This window comes from Opisthocomus hoazin, chromosome 4 (assembly GCF_030867145.1).
Source record: "Opisthocomus hoazin isolate bOpiHoa1 chromosome 4, bOpiHoa1.hap1, whole genome shotgun sequence".
In the NCBI taxonomy this organism is placed as follows: domain Eukaryota; kingdom Metazoa; phylum Chordata; class Aves; order Opisthocomiformes; family Opisthocomidae; genus Opisthocomus; species Opisthocomus hoazin.
The window spans coordinates 43,125,483-43,148,270 of NC_134417.1; the positions used below are offsets into that span (position 1 = coordinate 43,125,483).

The window sequence follows — 22,788 nt, forward strand, 5'->3', positions numbered from 1 at the left end:
TGTTCTGTTCATAGACTCTTAAATAAACTATTGTTAGCCAAATAATCAAGCAGATCTCCAGAGGGCAAAGGAAACTTGCAAGAAGTTTTAATTGTTTAAAGTTTAATTAAAACTAATTTTGTCCAGCCTTTAATTAGAAATCTGGAATACATAGTCTCAAGCTCTCAGGCGTCTCCTCCAGAGTTCGGATTGACAGCTCTCAATGGTTTTGCAGCTTCAGTTTGTGTAATCCAGCCTAACTGTAGTCCCTGTTGAAATAGCAGCTCTGCTTCTCCTCTGGCCAGGCATTCTCACTCTAGTTCTTGAGGCAATTAACTTTCTGTTATGTTGAATTGTTTCAACAAGCTGATTTGACTGATGCTACAGGAGATTTAGTTGCACCAGATCAAATGTGCCTGCAGGTGAAGAAGGAGAACAGGGCTATCCCTTTTAGCCTCCACTTTGATTGATTTAGCTGTGGATAAAGACCCTGGCTAAGCTCTGTCCAGTGTGTAAGAGGAGAGGTGCATCCTTCAGATTCACAGCAGTCAACACACGTGAGCCGTACATAGTTCAACGTGCATTTTTAGTGGCATTGCTGATTTAAGCAGTTTCTTGCCCTGGCTGCTGAATTGTGATGGTGCGTGGTGCCTTCATTGCTCTGATGCGAGTGCTTGCAAGGCTGCAGAGTAAGCAGGCTCCGGGAGGAGATCTGGCTGAGAAGATGCCTTCTCTTGTTCATTTGTTGGACTGGTTTCCTAAAGCAGGTTACTGTTCCGTGGCGTGAATACTTGTCTCCTCACAGTAGACGAGCTGGTGCAGGGGTAGGAGTAAGGAACAGGGAATGGGAGTCTCTGTATGTTTGATACAATTTAAAGAAGAGGAAATGGGAAAGAAAATGAGACCTTGGGCACAAAAAGAATGATATTCTTTTAGAAGAACAAAGTCCTAAAAGTGTTTCTTTGTTTTGCTTCATCAACATCCTTAGGAAGGCTTTAAAGTGCGATTTTCTGCAGGGGGGGGGGAGGGGGGAGCTTTTTTTTTAACATGTGAAAGAGAAATACCATACATCTCATTGTCTTCCCACTGAGCCCTGCTTTTAAAGAGGCTCTGTCTTCAGGCTTTTGCCAGTGCAGCAAAAAGAAAATGGCTTAAAATGTCAGGTGTTGCTGTATCATATACTTCTATTTTATGCTTGCCGTCCATGGAGCAATGTTTATGAAAAATTTATGACAATGGTGAAGGGAGGAACGTTTAATGTACATATGAAGCAAACTGTAGATATCCCTGTAATGGATCAAGCTGGAGGCAGTACATGACACATTTTGAAGTACTGATAGCTGTATTGTCTACAGAATACAGAACAATTTGGAGATCTCACTTTCAGTCTGAAGTCAAGTCAGTTTGAAGAGCATGAGGGATTTTGAAATAATAGAAGGTTGTAAACACTTTTCCAGTAACCATTTTGAGTGTTATGCTAATGTGTTCTTCAAAATTGGGTAAATGTTTCTTAATTAATGCAGAGGGGAGGAAAGTTACAGTTCCTGTCAAGGGGAAGGGGCAGTAAAACAGGTATTTTTTTTCTCTATGAGCTTTAAAATTTTTGTGACAGTTCTATGCTTGCTTTTTTTGGCTGCTGTACAGGAGAGGTCAAAACAACAAGTAGCTCCTAGATATATGGTTGGAGAAGGTATTCTGAAGAAACCAAGCCTTTTCAGTGCTGAGCTACACTCATCAGTCTCTGGATAAATATGGGTGATTCATTCAGTAATACTCTGGTAGCATGGTTACTTGCACTGTAATGCTGAAATGATTTGTGGTTGGCCATCACAGAAGGATTATGAAAGGAAGATTATAATAAGGACTTTGGTAGTCTGTACCTCTTTTGAGACAGTGAGGGTTGCAGCTGATGTAGTTTTAGCAGTAGCAAAGATTGATGCTCTCAGGAGAATCTCTGCTTGTAGTCCAAATTATAGTTGCAAAACGTTGCTTTGAAGTCAGTAAATCTTGCATTTTTACATAGAGGAGGCTCTGCATTTGCTGAAGAATTTATGGCTCAAATTGTTGAGCTTGAAGACTTTATGTTAGATAACCAGCAATACCCCCATTCTCTTTGCAATGTGGTATACATTTGAAAAAAAAAAGATTGTACACATCTTTGGAAGTGTGTAATCTGTAACCTGGAAGATGAAAGAAGCAAGAGAATGGAAATAATGCTTTCTTGTTAGCTAAAGCATCGGAAGCATAGATGATGTGTGTGGTAGCTTCAGCTGCTGTGACTGCGATTTTGGCTGCTGTCAGCAGAGGCAGCTGCCCAAGTGATGCTGAGTGGGAGGACTGCAGCAATGCATTTTCTTGTACAAGGGAGAACTGAGTCTGCAGATGACCTGGCTGGGACTGAAGAACCACCTGGGTTGAAGAAAGGATCCAGGAAAATGGAAGCTTCTTCTGCCCATGGAGCCAGGGGCAGTTTTTGGTGTCTGTGCAAGTTTTGGGATTAAGGGAAGGAATGGAATATAAGTAGAACACAGTGAAATGGGTGCTGTGGAGAGAATTGGAGTGGAAAACAGTAAAGGGAGCAAGAAGTGATTGAGTCTCCTGTGAAATAGGAGAGAAATGTATTCAAGGAGATGCGTAAAGAGAACTAGCAATAAGAAACTTCAAAAAGTGAAGCAGAAGAGAGTGTACATACATGTTTTTGTTTCATGTTTAGCTATTTGCAAGGTGCTTGAGATTTAGAGAACTGAGAAAATACACCTTTAGGCTTGGCTGACAGTACTTATAAAAAATATATATATCTCATGATATTCTTGTATATATTTTATTTCAGCATCGCAGTGCTGGAACAGCGCTTGTTCTTGCAGGGTGTAGTTGTTTGGCATTGCTGTTTTGTGTTTGTCAGTTGATTGATAGTGATACCACTGCTGTCCCCATGGTGACTGCAGGTCCAGTTCCTTAACTTCACTCTTTTGGAGTTGCAGATAGTGACCTCCATAATTCCCCTGTTAGATTCTCATGACTGGTTCACAGATTGGGATCTGCAATATCCGTATTTCTGTATACAGAGATCCTATGACCAAATCCGAGGACATTTGTGCTAAGGTCACCTGGCAACTTATGTAACTAAAGGTGGTTTCCTGGCAGTGTCCTGCCCCCAGAGGTCCCCCACAGGGGTGGGAAATTACAGAAATGCGTTGAGAATAATAGTAAGCATGCATGGTTAACTGGGTGTGTTTTGAGGAACAGTATTTCTGTTCCTAGAAAAGACTCAGATGCCTAGAAGTTGTTCACAGAAGAGCAGTGGCAGTGCTGGAAAGAGCATGTAGAAGGAGAGCTGGCAAAGGAACAAGCTGCAGAGCAGGAAATAGGCTCACTTCCTAATCAGTGGCTTGGTTCATAATTGCATTTTGGTTGGAACATCTTGATTTCACTGAAGTCTGATCCTTTCCAGAATAGATAAAATATTTCACAGTTGGGTTGGCAATTTTGTTACAATCTGAGAAGTCAAGGACAGTCGAGAATACTGGCTGCTTAAAGAGTAGTTCAACAACTAACCAACTCCAGTTCAAAAAGCCTGAATTTTTTTTCCCCTGTGAACCTCAAAAGCAGTGTTTAATGCATCAAACAATAGTGAGCTGATGAATCAGTCTCAACATACAAAGACTCTTTCTAGGCAGCAGGCAAAAGACTTAATGAATGCAGAGTAAGAAACAGATCCAATGATTTTAATCCCAGAAGAAATACATCCCTTATTGAAGCTGGTGGTGACATGCGGAATCAAACTTCACAACTCAGAGAGTTATAAAGCAGGTATGTTTATTGCGGTGCCGGGTGCGAGGGGGATCGCTCCTCCTAACTTGCACACCGAGTCACGAAGCATGCCCCTATTTATTACAAAGCTTATCTAAGTAGGCTGGACTATTGTAATTATTTCTAGGAATTCATTATCATACTCCACCCTCCTTTAGCACTTGTGCAGTGTCATCTGGTGGTCGTCTGTGGGGATCTTCTGGATGAAGGCTCATAGTCTTCCTCGCTGTGAGCTTTCACCTTTGGTTCAAAAATTCCTGAGTTGTCTGTGTTGGCTGAGGCCCAAACCATAGAAACAGTTTCAACTAGAAAGTTGCTTCTTACAAACAACAAAGTTCTGGTTATCAGTCCTTGTTTCTCTTCCTCTGCCTCGCAAGCAGTCCTTGTTAGCTACATTTGAGCCACAACAGTCCTTGTTAGCAAGATTACAAAGAACAGAACTAAACTGACTAATAGTGTTTAACTCTTACTTTAACATAGATGCAAAATTATATAACAAAATTAAACTAAAGCTATAGCAAAATTGAACTAATTGTCAATTCCCCACATCAGTGGGGAAAGAGCCAGGATGCTGATGAGAAGTTTTTCTGTTGCTGGAGAGCCTGTGATGATACGTGGTCCTGCACAGTGTCTGAGAGCTTGGAACCTTTTTCTGGCAGATCGCTTCTGCCTTGACTTGTGTGTGGGGTTTTTTTGTGGTGTTTTTTTTTTTTTTTTTTTTGAATGCTGCTCATGTGACCCCATAACACCATGTCATAGAATGCTTTGTGTTGGAAGGGACATTTAAAGGTCATCTAGCCCAACACCCCTGCAGTGAGCAGGGACATCTTCAACTAGACCATGTTGCTCAGAGCCCCATCCAACTTGGCCTTGAATGTTTCCAGGGATGGGGCCCCCACTGCCTCTCTGGGCAACCTCTTCCACTGTTTCACCACCCTCATTGTAAAAACTTTCTTCCTTATATCCAGTCTAAATCTACCCTCCCTTAGTTTAAAACCATTACTTCTTGAATTACCAGGTTGTTAAGGATTCCTTCCAAAGGGCTGCTTGAATACTGCACACATGATACCTACCAGGAGATGCTAAAACTCAGAATATTGTGTTTCAGAGCAGAGAAATATTAAGACTGATTTACAGACATGAGAATAAGTAGTTTATTTAGTATACTCCGTAGCGTGATTCTTCAGCTAACTTGTTTTGAAATGTGGAATGAGAGCCAGTTTTGTAGCTAGAGCAGTTTCCCCTTACTTCCAGCCTGAGGTCACATCATGCTTTCTCACTCTGCAGATACCGTGGCATTTCGTACCTATTATCTTTTCAAAGTTGCAGACCATAGAGGACTTTGTATGAGCTAAAGAATAACCATCATGTTGTAGGTAGAGGATTACTCCTTGAAGATTGTAGTAACCTGTTCCCTTACCTGTGAAGGTTCATGTTCAGTAGCAGTTAGAGAGGTGAGAATTTCACAGCAGCATTTGTTACTTTGTGTTTCTTAAAGCCAGGGTTAGTCTCGTATCTTACTTTGATTTACAAAGCTAACTTTTAAAAGCTGTGTTTCATCCCTTGCAGTCTGAACTATGTGTTTTCATACAGTAAGGACATCACAAGACAAAACTATTAATCGGGATATTTACACTGATAGTATTTATGAAAGTAGCTTTGGTACCCGAATTATTGAAGTAGAACCCCTACTGCATTCATTAAGCAAATCTTTGATAGACAGGTATAAAGAGCCAACACCATACTGAAAACTGCTTGAATAGTTAAGATAAATGCGAGTGCATCATAAGAGGTGATTAAACTTTACGTATTCACAGGGAGGGATACAAAAATACACAGGCATTGTCTCAGTGGGTGCTGTTGATCTAAATAAAATACTCTCATACAAGTGAAATACAGGTGATCAGATTCTTTGTTGGCAGTGAGTCATGGTAGGATGAATAGCTGTTTCTCTGGTAGTTGTCAAGCCCCTGACTCTTATGTGTGTGGAGGTTGAAATCTTCCATATGGCCACTGTTTTGCCCAGGTGAGACTTCAAAAATGAACAATTCCCACCCCACCCCTCCCAAAACCAACCAACTAAAAAAAAAGACAAAAAGAAAATCCCACAAAAAAGCCCTCCAAACCCTATAGGCTAAACACTGGAGGAATTAATGAAGAAATACTCTCCATCTTACTCTTCTCTGGGATTAGTATATAGTAGATGTGTAGTAAAAACCAGCCATGTGTGCTTTACTTTTTTCAATCTCTAGCATTCTGAACAGCAGCCCAGAAGCCTTCCAGAGAGGTTTTAAAAAGATAATCAAATGTGCAGAGAAGAGAGAGACACTCTGTAAGCATCTTTATGGAAGGAAAGGCTACGGTTTGTGCATTAATAGACCCCAAAATACTTGCATGGGAAAGGCATCTTAAAAATTGTCACTGGAAGATAGGTCTAAGGTGGGCCTTGTAGTCAGGAAACAGACGTGCAGGAAAACAATTTATATCCAGAATGAATTTCTTTCTTCTTTCAGGCATCACTTTTTGGATTGAGATTTCGTCTTGTATAGTTTTATCAATCTGTAAAAGAACATGAAAGAGCTTCATGATGCCCTCCACTTGTATTTGCTATTCTCTGTTTTAGCATGTAATAAAATTGTGTAAACTTCAAAGTAAGTTGTAGTAACTTGCAATGAAGTTTTGTACGTCCTAGAGATCTATTGTACTAATACTGAATCTATTAAAATCTGCTTAATTACGCAGTTGCTTGAGGTCCTAGATTTTATGGGGACCTTATTTGTCTTGTTTCTGTGGAAACAAGGCTCACATGATCCTGTGTGCGTGGGCTGTGTGTATTTACATTCACCTCCAGTCACATTTTTTTGGGCCTGTTGTCTAGTGTGGACAATTGTGACAGATAAGGATCTTAAGGAAACGGAGTTGTCCAAGAAATTGTGGTTTCAAGTTTTATGAAAATAAATAGCTAATAGAGGGGAGTAATTCTGCTCACATCTTCATGGGGAAAAGTTTGCAGCGTGTATCTTACTAGAAAATAAAGAGGAGGAAAAGCTGTTACGGATGCTGAGGCTTCAGGGGGTCCTTCCTTTGGCGTTTGCACGTTCATGGGCAGACAATGGAGTTAACTACAAGATGTGAAAATGCTGATTTTGGTGTTCATAATGAACTATTACATGAAATTAAGAATGAAGTCTTGGAACAGTATGCAGTATAGTTAAGGGCAAATAAAAGTGTCCCAACTTGTTAAAATAATTTAGTTTAAGTGATTTTTTCTGATAATGTTTTTGTGTCTATATTAGCAGATACTGTCCTCTCATCTAGTTTCTGTTCATAGATGGGAACTTCTCACAATCCCAGTAGTATTTTGAATGTCATCTTGTTTTCTGAAGGTTTTGTGGTTTGTTTGTTTTTTGTGATGTTTTTTTTTTGTTTGTTTGTTTGTTTTGTAAAGAGCAAATGACAACTAAAACTTCCCTAGCTTAACAAGCAGGTGGACAAATGGTGTGGTCTGAAGTGCCAGGGAAGACAGTATTAGCTTCTCTCAGTTGTTTTCTTTTGGGAATTTGAAGGACAATGTAATGACCTTAGCTGATGAGCTAAGTAGCCAGACTGAAGTAAGCTCTGAGCATCTGGGAAACTGTTTAAACCATGGTTGTGTTTTGTTGTGTTTTTTTTCAGTCTGTATTGGTACTTATGCTTGGGGGCTTAGTTAGTTTTGCAGTTGAAGTTGTTTGCTTTTTCCGAGTCTGGTAACTGCACAGGGTTGTGTGTTGTCCCTCCACCCCCCCTTTTTTTTTTTATTTGCTGCTGTTAAGGCATTCTGTTTCGTGTCTTTAAGCAGTTTAGAAACCTGGTAGAGAAGGTAAAGCCTAAAGCCTTACTGGTACCCATTTCAAAGGAAGTTCGATTTTCACTTAATACTGAGTTAGACCTCTAGAGTCATCTTCCAAAGAAAATGAGTGGCAGAACTACAGTCCTAATGTATGATCCAGAGGGGGGGGAAATAAGAGCATCTTCCAGCTCCTTAGTCCTCCTAATTATTAATTTGAATTTTACTATTTTTAGTTGAAAAATACTGAAACATTGGATTTCTAACATTTATTTTCTTTGTTTGAATACAAGTATTGAAAATCTGAACTGCTCTGGTATACATAAATATACTTGATCTGTTCCAAACATACCCTGTTAACTTTGTCTTAATGAAAGCTTTCAAGGAGTTATCAGCTAACTGGAAGTTTAATTTATCTTTAGGTCAAGATACAGTATTTCAGCATGCCTGCATATATGTGTCTGATTTCTTTAAAATATGTTGTAAAGAATTCTTTAGTGATCTGTTTTGTATATCTAATTCTCTTGTTTCAACAGGTAGCATTACTGGGATTAGATGTTCTAGGTGCCTTTGTTGACAGACTATCAGGACGCTTTAAATCCTATACAGGAACTGGTAAGTGAAATATAACCTTCCTTTTCTTAAGAACAAAAAGTAAAAGACACTTTTTTTTTTTTTCATTCTCCTCCTCTAGCAGCTGAAGTGAAACATGTTGAAAACTGAGCTATTTGTAATATATTGGTAGACATGTTATTGCTGCTGTTGGAATTTAAATAATTTTGTATTACCTTGTAAAGATTCATTTGTCATGCAATCACTGATTTCTAGGTGGTGGTTGGGATTTTTTAAAGGTTCCAGGACTGTCTTTTCAGTAATTAGTTTCATGCTGTGTAGTTGCTTACCACTCCCCAAGACAATCATCTGAAAATTACATTGGAACATAAGTGTTGTCTTTAGCTTGTGTTAAAGACTAAAGGTTTTATTTGCTGCTGTCCTTGAAAATAGTGATACTAGGGCATTAGCATTGGTATTGTATCACTGGCTAATTTTAACAGAGGTTTCTAGCTTAATGTCCTTTTCCAAAATTTGTGTGAATTATCTTGCATCTTGTTCCGATGTGCCCACCTATCTTAAATAGTCTGTCAAAATGTTAAGCTTCCTCTTCTTTAGGTGTCTACTTCTGTATTGAAGAGTTAAGAAAAGCAACATTTAAAAGTTTAGAAATACAAAGTATAGTTTATGACAAGGTACTAACTAAATTCACTGAAAGCGTATTTCAGGTTGCTGTAGAAATACCGCAATAGTGCACTACAGAATTAAAGTCTGTTTTGTTGCAGAGGTGTTTTTCTTTGCCTGGTTAGTTTTGTATTGGAGCTGTGTAAGGGAACTGGAGGCATACTGTGCTATGCAGAATATTGTTTTCTGAATAGTCTCCATTTGTATCTACAAACAGTGATAGGCTTCAGAGTGTTACTCTGTTTTGATTTGTATTTTAGTGGTGTGTAGAACTTAAAATTAGGTGTGTAGAACTTAAAATTACAGCAACTTTATGAAAGATTGGAAAGCTTTTTTCATCTGTTTTTTTTTTTGAGGGAACTATTTGAGAATAGTTTGAAAACACTGTCTTTTTTGTCCCAGTATTTAAGTAGTTTGAGATTATGAGTAAATTAAGATTTGAATTTCAGTAGTTAGTAGCATTTATATTAAAAAAAAAAGAGTACTGCCACTTGGTGACCATCAAACATGTGTAACATCAGTAGACATCTGAAGTTGTGTATTCCAGAAGTACTTTTTAGAAAAGCTGAGTAGTAGTGCCTAGGAGTGAAATTGGTCTTCTGAGCATCTCCAGCATCAAGACCTGCAGAGTGCATTATGCTGGGTGTGCAAGTCACTGCTGCGCATGATCAGCTTTTACAGAAGCTTAACAGACACTGAAATCTTAATCTCAGTAAAGGCAGAAAACAATCTGTATTTTAGGTGACTTTTATAAAGAGTGATCTATAGTATGAATTCTTTTCAGTTGGTAGCTGTCTCTGCAAGCCTTATAACATTTAGATCATTTTCAGTTTTTGTCAGTGAAGCAGTAATACAAAAACTTTATTGTAAATGTCTGGGAGCGTGGATAGTCAGGGTTTATGAGAGTGATTAAAAGCACACTGGTGAGCAAGAAAACGGCTTCATTCAACAAAACGTAAAGAATCAGCAGTTTACCAAATCATGTTCTGTTGACTCTGCAGATTTGACTTCTAATGTCATCTGAGGATGACTCCATAAGTCAGACCGAAGATTAGTGTCTGACAGCGTTTTGTTCGCATATGCCCAAGAAGTAAAGTAAGGACAGGACAAACATGCAGTGATAACTCCTTCAGTATGACCCCTTAGCTGTCAGCAGTCTTGCAGTTCAGGGCCAGCTAAGGCAGATGGTATCTCCAGTGTCTCCCCTGTCACCCTGTTTTCTTACAGCTTTATCTGGTTGGTTTTTGAACCCACATAGACTTTTGGCTTCTGCTGTGTTCTACAGTAACGCTTAATTATGCAAAACTCTTGTGTTGGATGGGCTGTCTGATAACTTGATGCTTGCTAGACCTTGTGTTAGAGAGGTGAGTCGTCATTTCTTATCTTCTTGACTGCCCATATTAATTTTACAGATCTTTTCTGTGTCTCTCCTCTGGTATTCTTCCCCTCTTCCCTACCTGCCCTGGATAAGAGTCTCAGTCTAATTCTTTCTTGTGTACGCATGGTTCCACAGTTTTTATTGTTCTTGCTTCCCTTGTCAGTGCTTTTCTGTTGTAGTACTTCTGAGTTGAGGAAGCCGTAACAGCACGGATGCAACATATGTTTATAGTGGCATAATTCTATTTGGTTTTATTATGTCATCTATTACTTTCTTAGTTATTGATAATCTATTTTTTTGTTACATCGCTGCTTCCTGAAAATTGACCTACTGTATTCATGACACTGTATGCTGTACCAGCCTGTTTCCTGTGCAGTGATGGTGGGTTTAGGGTCCACTCTCCAGGGTGATGTCTCTTCCTCCATGCCTTTATCATTATGGTACCTTCCTTTCTGTAAGACCCCTTCTTGAGAACTATGTGAAAATCCAACATCTCTCTGTTAGCTGAGTTACCTTTGCGCAGCTGTTCTGTGGAGAGCTCTTGGAAGTTTGTGAGGTACCACTTCTTTTTATAAAAGCTGTATTGTCCCTGTTGTGCCATAGCTGACTGTGTGTACTAACTCTAGCTATGGTAAGTTCTTCACAGATGCCAGAAGAAAGTAGAATCGTAAAATCGTTTAGGTTGGAAAAGACCTTTCAGATCGTAGAGTCCAACCGCTAACCTAACATGACCAAGTCCACCACTAAACCATGTTCCTAAGCACCACATCTCCAGGGCTTTTAAATGCTTCTGGGGATGGTGGATCAGCTGCTTCCCTGAGCAGGCTGTTGCAATGCTTGACAACTCTTTTGGTGAAGAAAACTTTCATAACACCAATCTAAACGTCCCCTGATGCAACTTGAGGCCATCTCCTCTTGTCCTATCGCTTGTTACCTGGGAGAAGAGATCGGCAGGCACCTCGCTACAACCTCCTTTCAGGTAGTTGTAGAAAGCAAGAAGGTCTCCCCTCAGCCTCCTCTTCTCCAGGCTAAATAAGGCCAGTTCCCTCAGCTGCTCCTCGTAAGACTTGTGCTCTAAACCCTTCACCAGCTTGGTTGCTCTTCTCTGGACATGCTCCAGCACCTCAATGGCCTTGTGAGGGGCCCAAAGCTGAACACCATACTCGAGGTGTGGCCTTACCAGTGCTGAGTACAGGGGCATGATCACCTCCCTACTCCTACTGGGCACACTATTCCTGATACAAGCCAGGATGGTGTTGGTGGTCTTGGCCACCTGGGCACACTGCTGGCTCATGGTCAGCCGGCTGTCGACCAACACCACCAAGTCCTTTTCCGCTGGACAGCTTTCCAGCCACTCCGCCCCAAGCCTGTAGCGTTGCATGGGGTTGTTGTGACCCAAGTGCAGGACCCAGCACTTGGCCTTGTTGAACCTCGTACAATTGACCTCGGCCCATCGATCCAGCCTGCCCAGATCCCTCTGCAGAACCTTCCTACCCTCAAGCAGATTGACACTCCCACCCAGCTTGGTGTCATCTGCAAATTTACTGAGGGTGCACTCAATCCCCTCATCCAGATCGTTGATAAAGACTTTAAACAGAACTGGCCGCAATACTGAGCCCTGGGGAACACCACTTGTGACCGGCCACCAGCTGGATTTAACTCTGTTCAGGCCCGGCCATCCAGCCGGTTTTGTACCCAGCAAAGAGTTTGCCTGTCCAAGCCACAAGCAGCCAGTTTCTCCAGGAGGGAGTGGGAGTGCTTTCCATTCAGGTTTTAGATGTAACCCATTCGTTACATCAGGATTATGGCAATTGCTTGGAAGAAGGAAAAAATCAGCTTTCCCCCTTCTCTCCCCCCCGCCCCAAACTTCTAAAAAGTTTCCACAGTTCTGCATTTGAGAAGAATCAACCGTTGTATGCAAACTGCCATTTTAGCTTTTTTTTTGTATCTTGGTTATGTCTAGTTAGATCATTGTTTGATGTGAACAGAGTTAATGAGGTGGGTAATCATGTATTGCAAATCTGCAATTCATACAGGTGATATGAGAAAAAAAATAAAGATCGTGGTATTAAGCCTGAAAATGTTGGGAAATTTGGAAACAAAATACTTCAACTAAGTAACAAGGTTCTTACAGCCTCACAGGAAGTCTTAGTAGTATTTTATATGGTAGGCATTTACTTTCTTCTGTTTTGATCAAGTAAATCTGAGTATATTATTTTTTGAAGACAACCCTAATAGAACTTTTCCAGGCAATTTAATTATTACTATGAAATATTCAAAATATGGTTAACTTCTTGTTTATTGCAGTAAGTTATTGTAGGTACTTGCATTCTCACTGAAGATCAGGATTGCACCTTGAACGTAGCAAAGCAAGATGTGTATGCAAAATACGTATCTACTGTTTAGTGCCTTTTTTAAAGTACTGAATCTTAATTTCTAGGTGAAACTTCACTTTTATAGCTGTATTTTGTCATAAAATACCTGAAACCTGAGAAGTATTTTTGTCTTAATAAAGTGTGTTACCTTTTGGTGACCCTGAGATGTTTTTATTCATGATTCAGAAACAATGGATGTATAATACCGTGTCACCCAACGATGACATGGCAAAAAATATTTTTTTTTTGTTCCCCCCATGTTTAATTTCCTTTTCAGCTGTGATCGGGGTAGATTTCAAGTGCAGAGAAAAATAGCTAATGTGACTGAATATTTACCCCTGTAAGCATTACAGGCTTTTTGCGAAGAAGTAAAAAACATAAAAACTTTATTATTATTTCCATATTTACAGCCTACATATATGCGGTAAATTAGATTTTGGCAAAATCAGTACAATAGTTGTAGGACTGATGCTTTCCAGTATACTGAAGAGCATGTTAGTGATCTTTGTGTTGAGGTGTAATGGCTGATAACAGACTTAATTCTGTTTCCTAGGCAACAATGTAGTATTGCAGTAACTTTCTTCCAAGGTGTTATCCTTTGATGATTAACCACATTGCACGCTCTTTGCAGCTGGCATCAGTGTTCGGGGAACTGGGACACACAAATTTGGAATCTCTTTGCTAGTACTTCCAGGGAAGATACTTGAAAATACTTTGCAAGCAGTAAATATCAGGGTATGTGTTAGTTCATAAGACTCTGTGGCTGTATTCTGGCAAAAATAAAGTGGATTAAGGAGTGTTTGAATATTACGTCTTTCAGTATTTGAAACTACTGCTTGCTCTGTGATTAAAAGAGATTATGTAAGAGTACATAATTACCCTGTCAGAATTTATTTTCCCAGGTGAAGGTATAATTATTATACAGAAATTAAAATATTACATATTAGAAATAAAAGAATATTAGAATTATGGGCAAATGTGACTGGATGACAGGATTTGGGGAAAAGTCTCTATTCATGCTTGTAGTTTTATTTTCTAAAATGAGTGAATGTTGTTTTGTCCTCTTGTTATTGCCAAAGGAATGGGGGTAAAAGGTATAATAAAGGCACATGGTATCTGTTTCAGTTTTAATGTGGTGTTATATGATTACACGTTTTTCTGCATATGCTGAATTGTCCATTATTCTATGATATCATTATATTGTCATTCATTTTCACATACAACCTTACGGGATGTTGCAAAATATACTTTAGTTAACTGCAGATTAAAGGAAAGATACTTGACACTTAAAAAAGACCAAACACATACACATGTTATATTTATGTATGTACAGCTAAGTCTGAATATAGATGCTCATTTTACACACAAAACCACCATATGTAAATGTATGTGTAACAGCAGTGTCAATTCTTACTGTAAAAATAAACAAGTGGGGAAAAAAAAAATTTTGGAAGATAGTTGTAGTGCTGTATACGAAGATGTGAAACCAGTTTGAAGTGTTTAAATTCTTTCCCATGTGGCTTCTAGAAGTGATGGAACAACCTTTAAATTAGACTCTTGAGAATAATTTAAATGCTCTTACAAGTTTATTGTCATAATGAAACATGCAAGTATGTTGCATGATTTATTTTGAAGCAGTTGTAAGGACTCGCAATGTGCATTAATTTTTTTTGAGTGAGTTTGGATTAAAAGCACTTGGGACAAGAACTTGGAAATATTTGTTTGAGTAAGACTGCATTTAGATAAGTGACATCCAAGTTCTCAATTTTTACTTTTCCTCCTGGTTAATGATTGAAACTTTTGGATGGAAAAGACTTAAATGTGCATTTTAATCAAGATGGGACTCTTCAATAAGTGATTTTAATAATGTACGCAGAAATGCTTTCCTCACCACCATGAAAATGAAGAACTGTTTTTGCATGAGATATCGTGGATATAGAGCATGTAGAAAAATCCTGGATCTTCAGGTTTTAGGGACTGACTGATTTTTATTCTTATTTTTCATTTTTTATGAATTTCATTTAAATGTTGAGACTATTTGTGTGATCTGCTGTAGGATTCTAGATTACAAATGCTTGCAGAAACCTAAACATAAAACCTGGAATCATTTAGGTCGAAAGGGACCTTGAAGATCATCTGGCCTGTGTCTTTGCTTGAAGTATGGCCAGCCACAGGTGTTAGGGAAAACTTTGAAATTAAATCAAGTAATTCAAGAAATTGAATTTCTCAGGTAACATAAAGCAAGCTTTTCTATTTATGTGGGAGAAGTCTGATCTGAAAGATACCTTGTTGCATCTAAATGCAAGTCAGGTGTTTTGTCTGGTATTGCCTTTTCATTTGACTGCTTATTGACCTCAGGAAAAGCTGTGTCAGATACATGTTGTAGGATTTTCTTAAGCAATAGAGTGCTGAATGTTTCAGATTTTTTTAATTTTTTTAGAAAAGGATTTTAGAAGAGTCAATTATTTGTATTTTTTTTCTCTGGAATAGGTGTTGTGGATTGCTTTTATATTTTTGAATTTAACAGAAAGGTGAACTTCCTGCAACGTCTCAGAAAATTCTTAAATTTTCTTTGGTTCCCTCTATAGTTACTGATCATAGAAAATTGTCATAACTGATTTAAGCTGCAACTTTTTTCATCTTTGTGACACATTCCCTAAAGCTTTAGTTAAAAAAAAAAAAAATTAAAAAAAAAAATCTGTGCAGCCTTTTGAAGTTCTTTGTGCTGGCTGGCTAGTACTGGAATTACTAGTAGTGGGAATGAATTTTACATGAAATCATCCACACTTGAGTGATAGACTGTGATTTAGAGTACCATCTGCTTGCTGTCTGTGGACACTTCACTGTATGACACCTAGAAATGCCGTGACATTAAAGAAGAGTAGAGAAGTCCTAGCCTTCCTTGGTTTCTGTTTGGTTCTTATTAATCCTAGTTCTGTAGAAACCTAGCCTAGAGCTAAAAAATTTCAGAAGATGAAATGAACATTTGCTCTCTACCTTCTAGTCTTCTTACTGGTCTAATGCATCTCTTGAAACTCTTTGGACTTGAAGCCTCTCTTCTCCTCTTTCCTGAGACCGAGACCCTGATAGATTTGTGGATGTATCATATAAAAAAAAAAAAAAACCCACTGAAAAACCCACACTAAACTGTTTATTTTTTATCTCCACTACTGGTGGTGAAGAGTATGTCTTGTTAATCCCATTGATGCTTTTCTTAGCTGGCTCCTGGAGAGACCCAAAAAAGCACATTAATGCCTGAGACGGCTTTTGATTAAACTTTCTGTGCGCTGGACTTCATCTTGATGAGGGGAGCAGTGAGGCCCTCTCTGAGAGCCTGCTAATGATTCTTTGCTTTAGAAGTAGCCTGTCAGAGCAGCCCTACTGCAGCCCCGTAGGAGCCTCTGGGATTCCTTTCTCTCCTGTGCATCTTAGCCAGAAGAGCAGAGACTGCTCCAATTGCAGAGGCAGCTGTTACCCTCCCTCCTTTCTAACCGCAGCTGTTTGATGCTGTTGCCTGAGCTGGCAAGGTTTCTGAGAAGACTAGGAAGATACTGCTGCCTGGGTTCAATCTGTTTCTGTCCTCAAAGCCTTTTCTTTTAATGTCTAAGACAAGAAGTTAGACTTTTTAGTAACAGAATTTTTGCCAATGCTGATGTTGTTTCCTTGGTGAAGAGTCTTAGTTGCTTAGTGCTTTTTCGTTACTCTGCAGTAGAGCAAACATGGACTATCTGAAGTTGGTTCATAGGAATGGGTAGACGTGAGAGGGTGTACATAAAGTGGGCACTTACAAAGAGCAGGTATGAGTGGTCGGGAGAGAAGGAGTAGAGAGGGAGGTGTGAGCGATAATAAAAACTGAAAAGCTCCATATTTGTGTCACAACAGAAGGAACTCTTGTTAATGTTTAGCAAAAGGAGGTTGGTTGTGCTACCTATGGCATTCTTTGCTGCAGGGTGTCATACAGTTAAGCTGCTCAGGATTTTCAAAAATACAGTTGGGTGCCGTTCTAGGCACTGACTTCTGCGATTTACTTGTTTATCTTCAGTCCCCGTACGAGATAAATATTTAATCTCTCAAGGCTGTAGTCTGACTCTCCAGGCTGGTTTTGGCCTTAACTCTTGCATCTACTGTCCATCTAGTGGTGATAAAATCATTACGTGAATTTGCGTAAATTAAAATTTATTTTGGTTTATCGAACCAAGAGAAGAAAGACAAACAATGGAAAAGAAACTGACGGGATAATAAGCTCTGTTAGAGACATAATAGAAAGGTAACTATTATGCAAGTAGGAAGGAAAAAGGCGTAAATAGGAGCTCAGATGTAAATACCAGGTGAGTTTGAGGTGAATCTGGTAGAATTGATGTGTGCTATAGAATATTTTTGCGAAGACTTCTAAGTTTTCTTCAGTCATTAAAACCTGTAAAATCGTAGTATAGCAGTGTAGAAATCTCAACAAGAAAAACTCAGGAGTGGCTGATAGTGATAGGAAGCTTTGACAATACGCTAAAATGTGGTGAAAAGGCACATTAAATGGGATCTAGTATTTGACTCTGCAAAAAAACCAGCAACTGTGAAGGGAATCAGTGTCTCCTAAACTTAGTGTAATGTTTCTTTGCATATCAGCAGAAATAAGTAAAAGGGAGAAAGTTGTCATATGTTACTAGGTTTTCAAAAATCCCTTTGAAATAATTAAAGAAACTAGGCAACAGAAGAAGTAAGATGGATAAAGTTAATATAAAACAATAGAAGTGCATGAATACGACAAATTATATACTTCACTGGGTAACTTGTTAGCAGGCTAGCACTTTGAATATTGCCTTCATACGTGGTCCTGCTTCTCCTTCCTCACCTTTGTTTTAGCTTCAACATCTATTTGAGATTGTTTAGTTTGCAGACTGATGCCAGAAAGCACCAGTTGCATATATTTGCACTGCAGCATAAAGGAGGATGCTAATTTGATAATGCTGATTAGAAAGCATAGAAAACTTAAAGGAAAAATATCAGCCAAAATGTTTCAGTTGTATTTGGAATGAAGTTCAGGAAAAAAAAAAAATTGTTCTTAGTGATGTATTTTCTGGCCATCCGTTCTTTGGGATGTGGTAGTGCTCTAATCTTTGAAAGCAGAGACTTAATTTTTGGTAAAGGGTTCGCTTGTAGTACAGGTATGATTTCAGCTGTTCCTGGTAGGTATAGAAGCCTGCCTAAAGCTGACCAAAGTAGAAATCTTTTTATAAAATCTTAGTACTCAGACACCCAGTAGATACTTTGTAAGGTGCCAAAACCGCCGCAGGCTGTTCATGTTGGCTCAGTTTCAACATATCCCATAGCTTGTGCTTTTGGTCGACCTGTGTGTATCATTTTGAATGTCTGACATCAGTTCACCCTGTAAACTGATAAATACTAATACAGGGGGTGGTATGGGTTGTGAGGGGGAAACAGTGGTTGGCATAGTGAGCAGGTAAAACTGCTGCTTCCTAGTGACAGTGCTGGCTTGTCCTCTTGTAGAGGAAAAGACTGTCTTGTACTGTCACCGCCAATGTTGAGCTGTAACTCCTGGTTTGGCCTTGGGTGAGGTTTCTTAATGAGAACTCAGTTTCTTGCATTCTGTGATCCTGGCTGGGCAAGACTAGAAAGAAGCAAGGAGAGACCAGGAAGCTTGGAGGAGGGAAAAGAGAAGGGCGATCAGCAAACCAGGATGCTGGGATGGACCTGAGTGTTTCAAACGTTGTCAGAATTTTTAGGTGCGGAGGTGTATTTCCCACTCATTCGTAGAAAGGACAGCTCACACAATTCAGCTCTTTTTCACTGTAGTTCTCCCTAGACATGTCTAACGATTGGCGAAAAAGTGATGAAGGCATTAGAGGGAGGTTCTCCGCCCCCTCTACTCTGCCCTAGTGAGCCCCTATCTGGAGTACTGTGTCCAGTTCTGGGTTCCCCAGTTCAAGAAAGATGAGGAGCTACTGGAGACAGTCCAGTGAAGGGCTACGAAGATGATGAGGGGATTGGAGCACCTCTCCTATGAGGAAAGGCTGAGGGAGCTGGGCTTGTTCAGCCTGAAGAAGAGAAGGCCGAGAGGGGACCTGATAAATGCTTATAAATATCTCAAGGGTGGGTGTCAGGAGGATGGGCCAAGCTCTTTTTGGTAGTGCCCAGCGACAGGACAAGGGGCAGTGGGCACAAACTGAAACCTAGGAAGTTCCGTCTGGACATGAGGAAGAACTTCTTCCCTCTGAGGGTGACGAAGCACTGGAACAGGCTGCCCAGGGAGGTTGTGGAGTCTCCTTCTCTGGAGATATTCCAGCCCCGCCTGGACAAGGTCCTGTGCAGCCTGCTGTAGGTGACCCTGCTTCGGCGGGGGAGGGGGTTGGACTAGGTGACCCACAGAGGTCCCTTCCAACCCCCACCATTCTGTGATTCAAATTGAAATATGTTTGGTGGAGATCCCCTTCTGGTTGAGCGTTCTGAAACTTCATCAGTAGGCAACCAACTTCAAATAATTTCCTATCGGAGCTTATTCTGACAGAAAAGATGAACTGCCAAACTGAAAACCAGCTGGTGGTTGCCAGCATTCAACAGCCTGATTTCATTTGTCTTATGCAATTATATGGGGTCTTAATGAAACTTGAAATTTGGGGGGTGGAGAGGGAAGAGTCAAGCCTGCAGACATTTGGGCCCTTGAACACCTCCCAAGGCAGGCTGTCCCTCTGTCAGAACTCCGTGAGTGACAAAGGCTGGCGTGTTCGGTAGCTACAAATCTGCAGGCTGTGACACGGCTTAGTTTGACTCGATGACTTCACCTCTGTTCAGCAGCTTCTGGTAGCTGTTCTCTGTGCTTGTCTTGGTGATGTGTGCGGAGCCCTGGTATCTGCAGCTCCGTCAAGTGAGTCAGCCTGCTAATTAGTCACAAAGGAGCCGTGTTCCTGCAGCACTGGCACTCACTATGTTTCCCTACGCTGGGACGGCTTCTCAGCAGCTGCGATTGTTTCCCCCTCTGTAGAGGCAGGAGTTGCCTTCAGCTGCCTAACAATCAGGTTAGTGTGGCAGACCTCACTGGTAACGTACGGGATGGGGAGAAGGATGGTCTCAAAGTGCTGAAAATAGTCATGAAAAATACTATTGGGAAGAAAAATGTAGTCAGTAAGTATATGAGTGATTGGAAATTTAGGGGAGAGGTAAGCTGTGCACTCCCAAAATTCACTGCTGGAGTTCTGGATGTTTCTTCTGTGTTCACAAAATGGAAAAAACCTGCACCAAACAAAACAAAAAAAACCCCAGCCCAACACAAAACCACCCCATGCCAAGAAAAAAACCCAAACCAAAACAACTCTAAATCCTTCTCTTCAAACTGGGAAGTAAAGGTAGCTGTAATAAGTTATTCAGAGGAGAAAGGGAAGAGAAGATAAATTAAAAATGCGAAAAACTTGATAATGGTAGCTAAAGATGTCAGTGGAACATCCAGAGCCAGTAGAATTAAATACTTGGATCAGGACAATTAGAAGGTGTTCAGGTACAGCAGGAGGGGAAATCCGAACTTCAGCAGTGTATTCTTCCAGTAACAATCATGGTACAGAAACAGCTGCTGTTTTCTGTGTAGGAATGGAAGACTGTGGAGACCTCGTGAGTTACTGATTCCATTCCCTTTCTTTTGCTAGCAATGCTATTGTTTAGTTATTACTGTAAAATCTTTAAGTACTGGTAAAATTCTTTCAGATCTCCCTTTCAAAAATTAGGGCGATACAGTTACTTCTTCCGTGAGTAGTATAGGAAAACAAATTTTATAGCAGTCAGCAGCTGAGATGAGGTAGCAACTGTAAAATACTCTGAGGTGTTCAGAGATGTAACATCTAATGCAGCAAAAGCTGATTTTCACTGTAACCGTGTCTTTTTTTGTTGTTGGAATATTAGCAAGTCTCCAAAGGACTCCACGTAGACGTTGTGCTAGTTTTAGAAGTTTGGAACAAACGGCATGGTAATTGCAAACTTAGTGCCAGCTGAACTGGAGTGCAGGAGCAGAAGGACGGTCTGGGTGGGTGCTGTGGTCTGCGGTGAAGCAGTTCCACCTAGATTACGTGACTGATACTTACAGCTCTTGGAAAACTGTGGATCAGATCAGAAACAAAAGCTATGGCAGAAGGCTGAGCTGTTGACAGGTGAATGTCACTGTCGGCAAGTGACACTGCTTTTTCTAGGTGGTGCTTCGCATGCTTACACTAACTTCAAAGGCAGTGTCCCGCAGGACATGACATCTCCGCCAGTTCCATCTCAGCTGTACTGCCTCACGGAAGGCGGCATGCTCGGTGTCGTCACACCTCGTTTTGAGGAACTGGTACCGAAAGCACTGGGGGGAAAGAATCTTGCGAAGCGTGTGTGTAGGCCCCAGAGGGAGGACTGGGAACCAGTATAGCAGGATGTCTTGCACAATGCTGACCTAAGCATTCAGTCAATTAACTTTCCTAAATATTGTAACGTGTCAGATGTAATTATAAACTTCTCTGTGGATAAGCAAGCGAAAAGAACTGGCAAGTCCTTCCATTCTGAGTGAGTTATGATTTTTAGGATGTGAAATCATCAGCTGTCATGGAATTTTAGTTAAATATTATTTGTTTTAAAATAGAAACTTATACCGATACTTTTACTGAAGTAAGGCCGAGTTTCCAGAAGATACACTATGTGCGCAGGAGAATGTAAAACTTTTGAAATTTTTTTTGCAATTAAACAGCAAAATCCCTCTTATTTTAAGATACTACTTTTTTTTTTTTTCCTATCTCAGTTCTTTCCCGCTCACCAGGTCTAGCATTATTTTTCAGAAAACCCAGACGTGCAGGAGCTACTGGCATAGTTTTTGAAGATTAAATTGAAGTTACTCATATAGTTTTTAAGAAAGAAAGCTTGCTTTCCTTTTAGCCTGTTGGACGGCCTGTTGGACGATACTATTTTCTTCGTTTTCAGTCCTATGCATTTGTTGTTAGACTTCTGACATACTCAGAAATACATTTGAGACTTTAGAATATTTTGACCAACTTAAAATCAGCTTTTTTGAATGATATGTATATTATATCTGTTTCAGGAAATATCCTTAAGCATTAGAAAGTCTTCATAGGGTGTTTAATCTTTTTTCTTTTTTTTTTTATTTTTCTCTTCTCCTGTAGTTCTTCTGCCTTTGATAGATCGCATGGGAGATGCCAAAGACCAAGTTCGAGAGCAAGCACAGACTCTTATATTGAAACTGATGGACAAAGCAGCACCGCCCATGGTATGATTACTTAATGTAGATTCAGGTGTAGGCCTCCAGTGAGCTATGACTTATGCATGAGCTTGAGTTTGAGTATGTCACAATGTTATGGTGACTGTTAATGGTGTAAATGTTAAAGATATTCTTAATGCATTGACACTGATGCATTGTTCAGCTAAAGATAAAAATCTGGCACAGTGCAATTCTGCAGTTTTTGCATATCATAGCTGAAATAGTAGATGTTTTCATGTCTTGAGTCAGGACTTTGTTAATTAAAGCATGTTTGAAGCATCTTCCTGGTTTTGAGTTTGCATAATGGGCAAAGTTTGTTTAGCTCCAGATTTTTTTTTAAATTAGCCTTGTGCTAGATCACATAGGAATAGTCCTGCAGTCGAGTTGGTGCATTCTAACTTAGAAAATGTGGCTTTCTAGACGTATGACAAACATTGCTGTGTGAACCTTGGACAAACTGAGGTGGGGCTAAGTTGCTGTCTGACTTGTAATCTTAGGCTGAAGTTTGAGTTAAGCAAACCTTTTTACAGTTCTTAGCTTATGTGGCTTCCAATTTCTAAATCTTGTATTTCTGCTCTGTGAGTCTTAAAAATGTAGGATTGTTTAACAGGATTATATTTTTTGAGCAGTGATGTTATTTGGAACTCTGGGGACCCTGGCTGCAGTAGGAAATTACTATCTGAGTTTTTACTTTCTGAAGAAAATCTATTTCCGAGTTTTAAGTGCAGAATTTAATAGGGAATGTCTTATTTTAGTGAACAAAAAGGAGGTTCTTTTACATGCTAATTCCTGGCTTTGTTTATTCATAGATACAGCTTTGAATGTTTCTGTGCAGGGAATAAGATTTTGCAGCCTTGATCTGCAGTGAAAAAATAGTTCTCAATTGCTTTGTTTGCCTGATAAGAAAAGCACGTAGTGTGCATACTTATCTCCTTTCCATCAT

General features: G+C 39.8%; 2 protein-coding genes across 40 annotated transcripts in view; one reads left to right on the top strand and one right to left on the bottom strand.

The window, feature by feature from the left end:
• Window positions 1-22,788, bottom strand: part of FBXL2 (F-box and leucine rich repeat protein 2) — a 520,918-nt gene that overhangs the window by 256,176 nt on the left and 241,954 nt on the right. The window lies entirely within an intron of this gene.
• The window catches only part of CLASP2 (cytoplasmic linker associated protein 2), a 152,633-nt gene that overhangs the window by 5,452 nt on the left and 124,393 nt on the right, over window positions 1-22,788 (top strand). For all 39 annotated transcript variants that reach the window (XM_075418732.1, XM_075418763.1, XM_075418762.1 and 36 more), the window contains 2 exons: window positions 8,152-8,230; window positions 21,751-21,854. In XM_075418732.1, coding sequence (XP_075274847.1) covers window positions 8,152-8,230; window positions 21,751-21,854 — 183 coding nt within the window. Of the gene's footprint in view, window positions 1-8,151; window positions 8,231-21,750; window positions 21,855-22,788 lie in introns of those variants that run through there.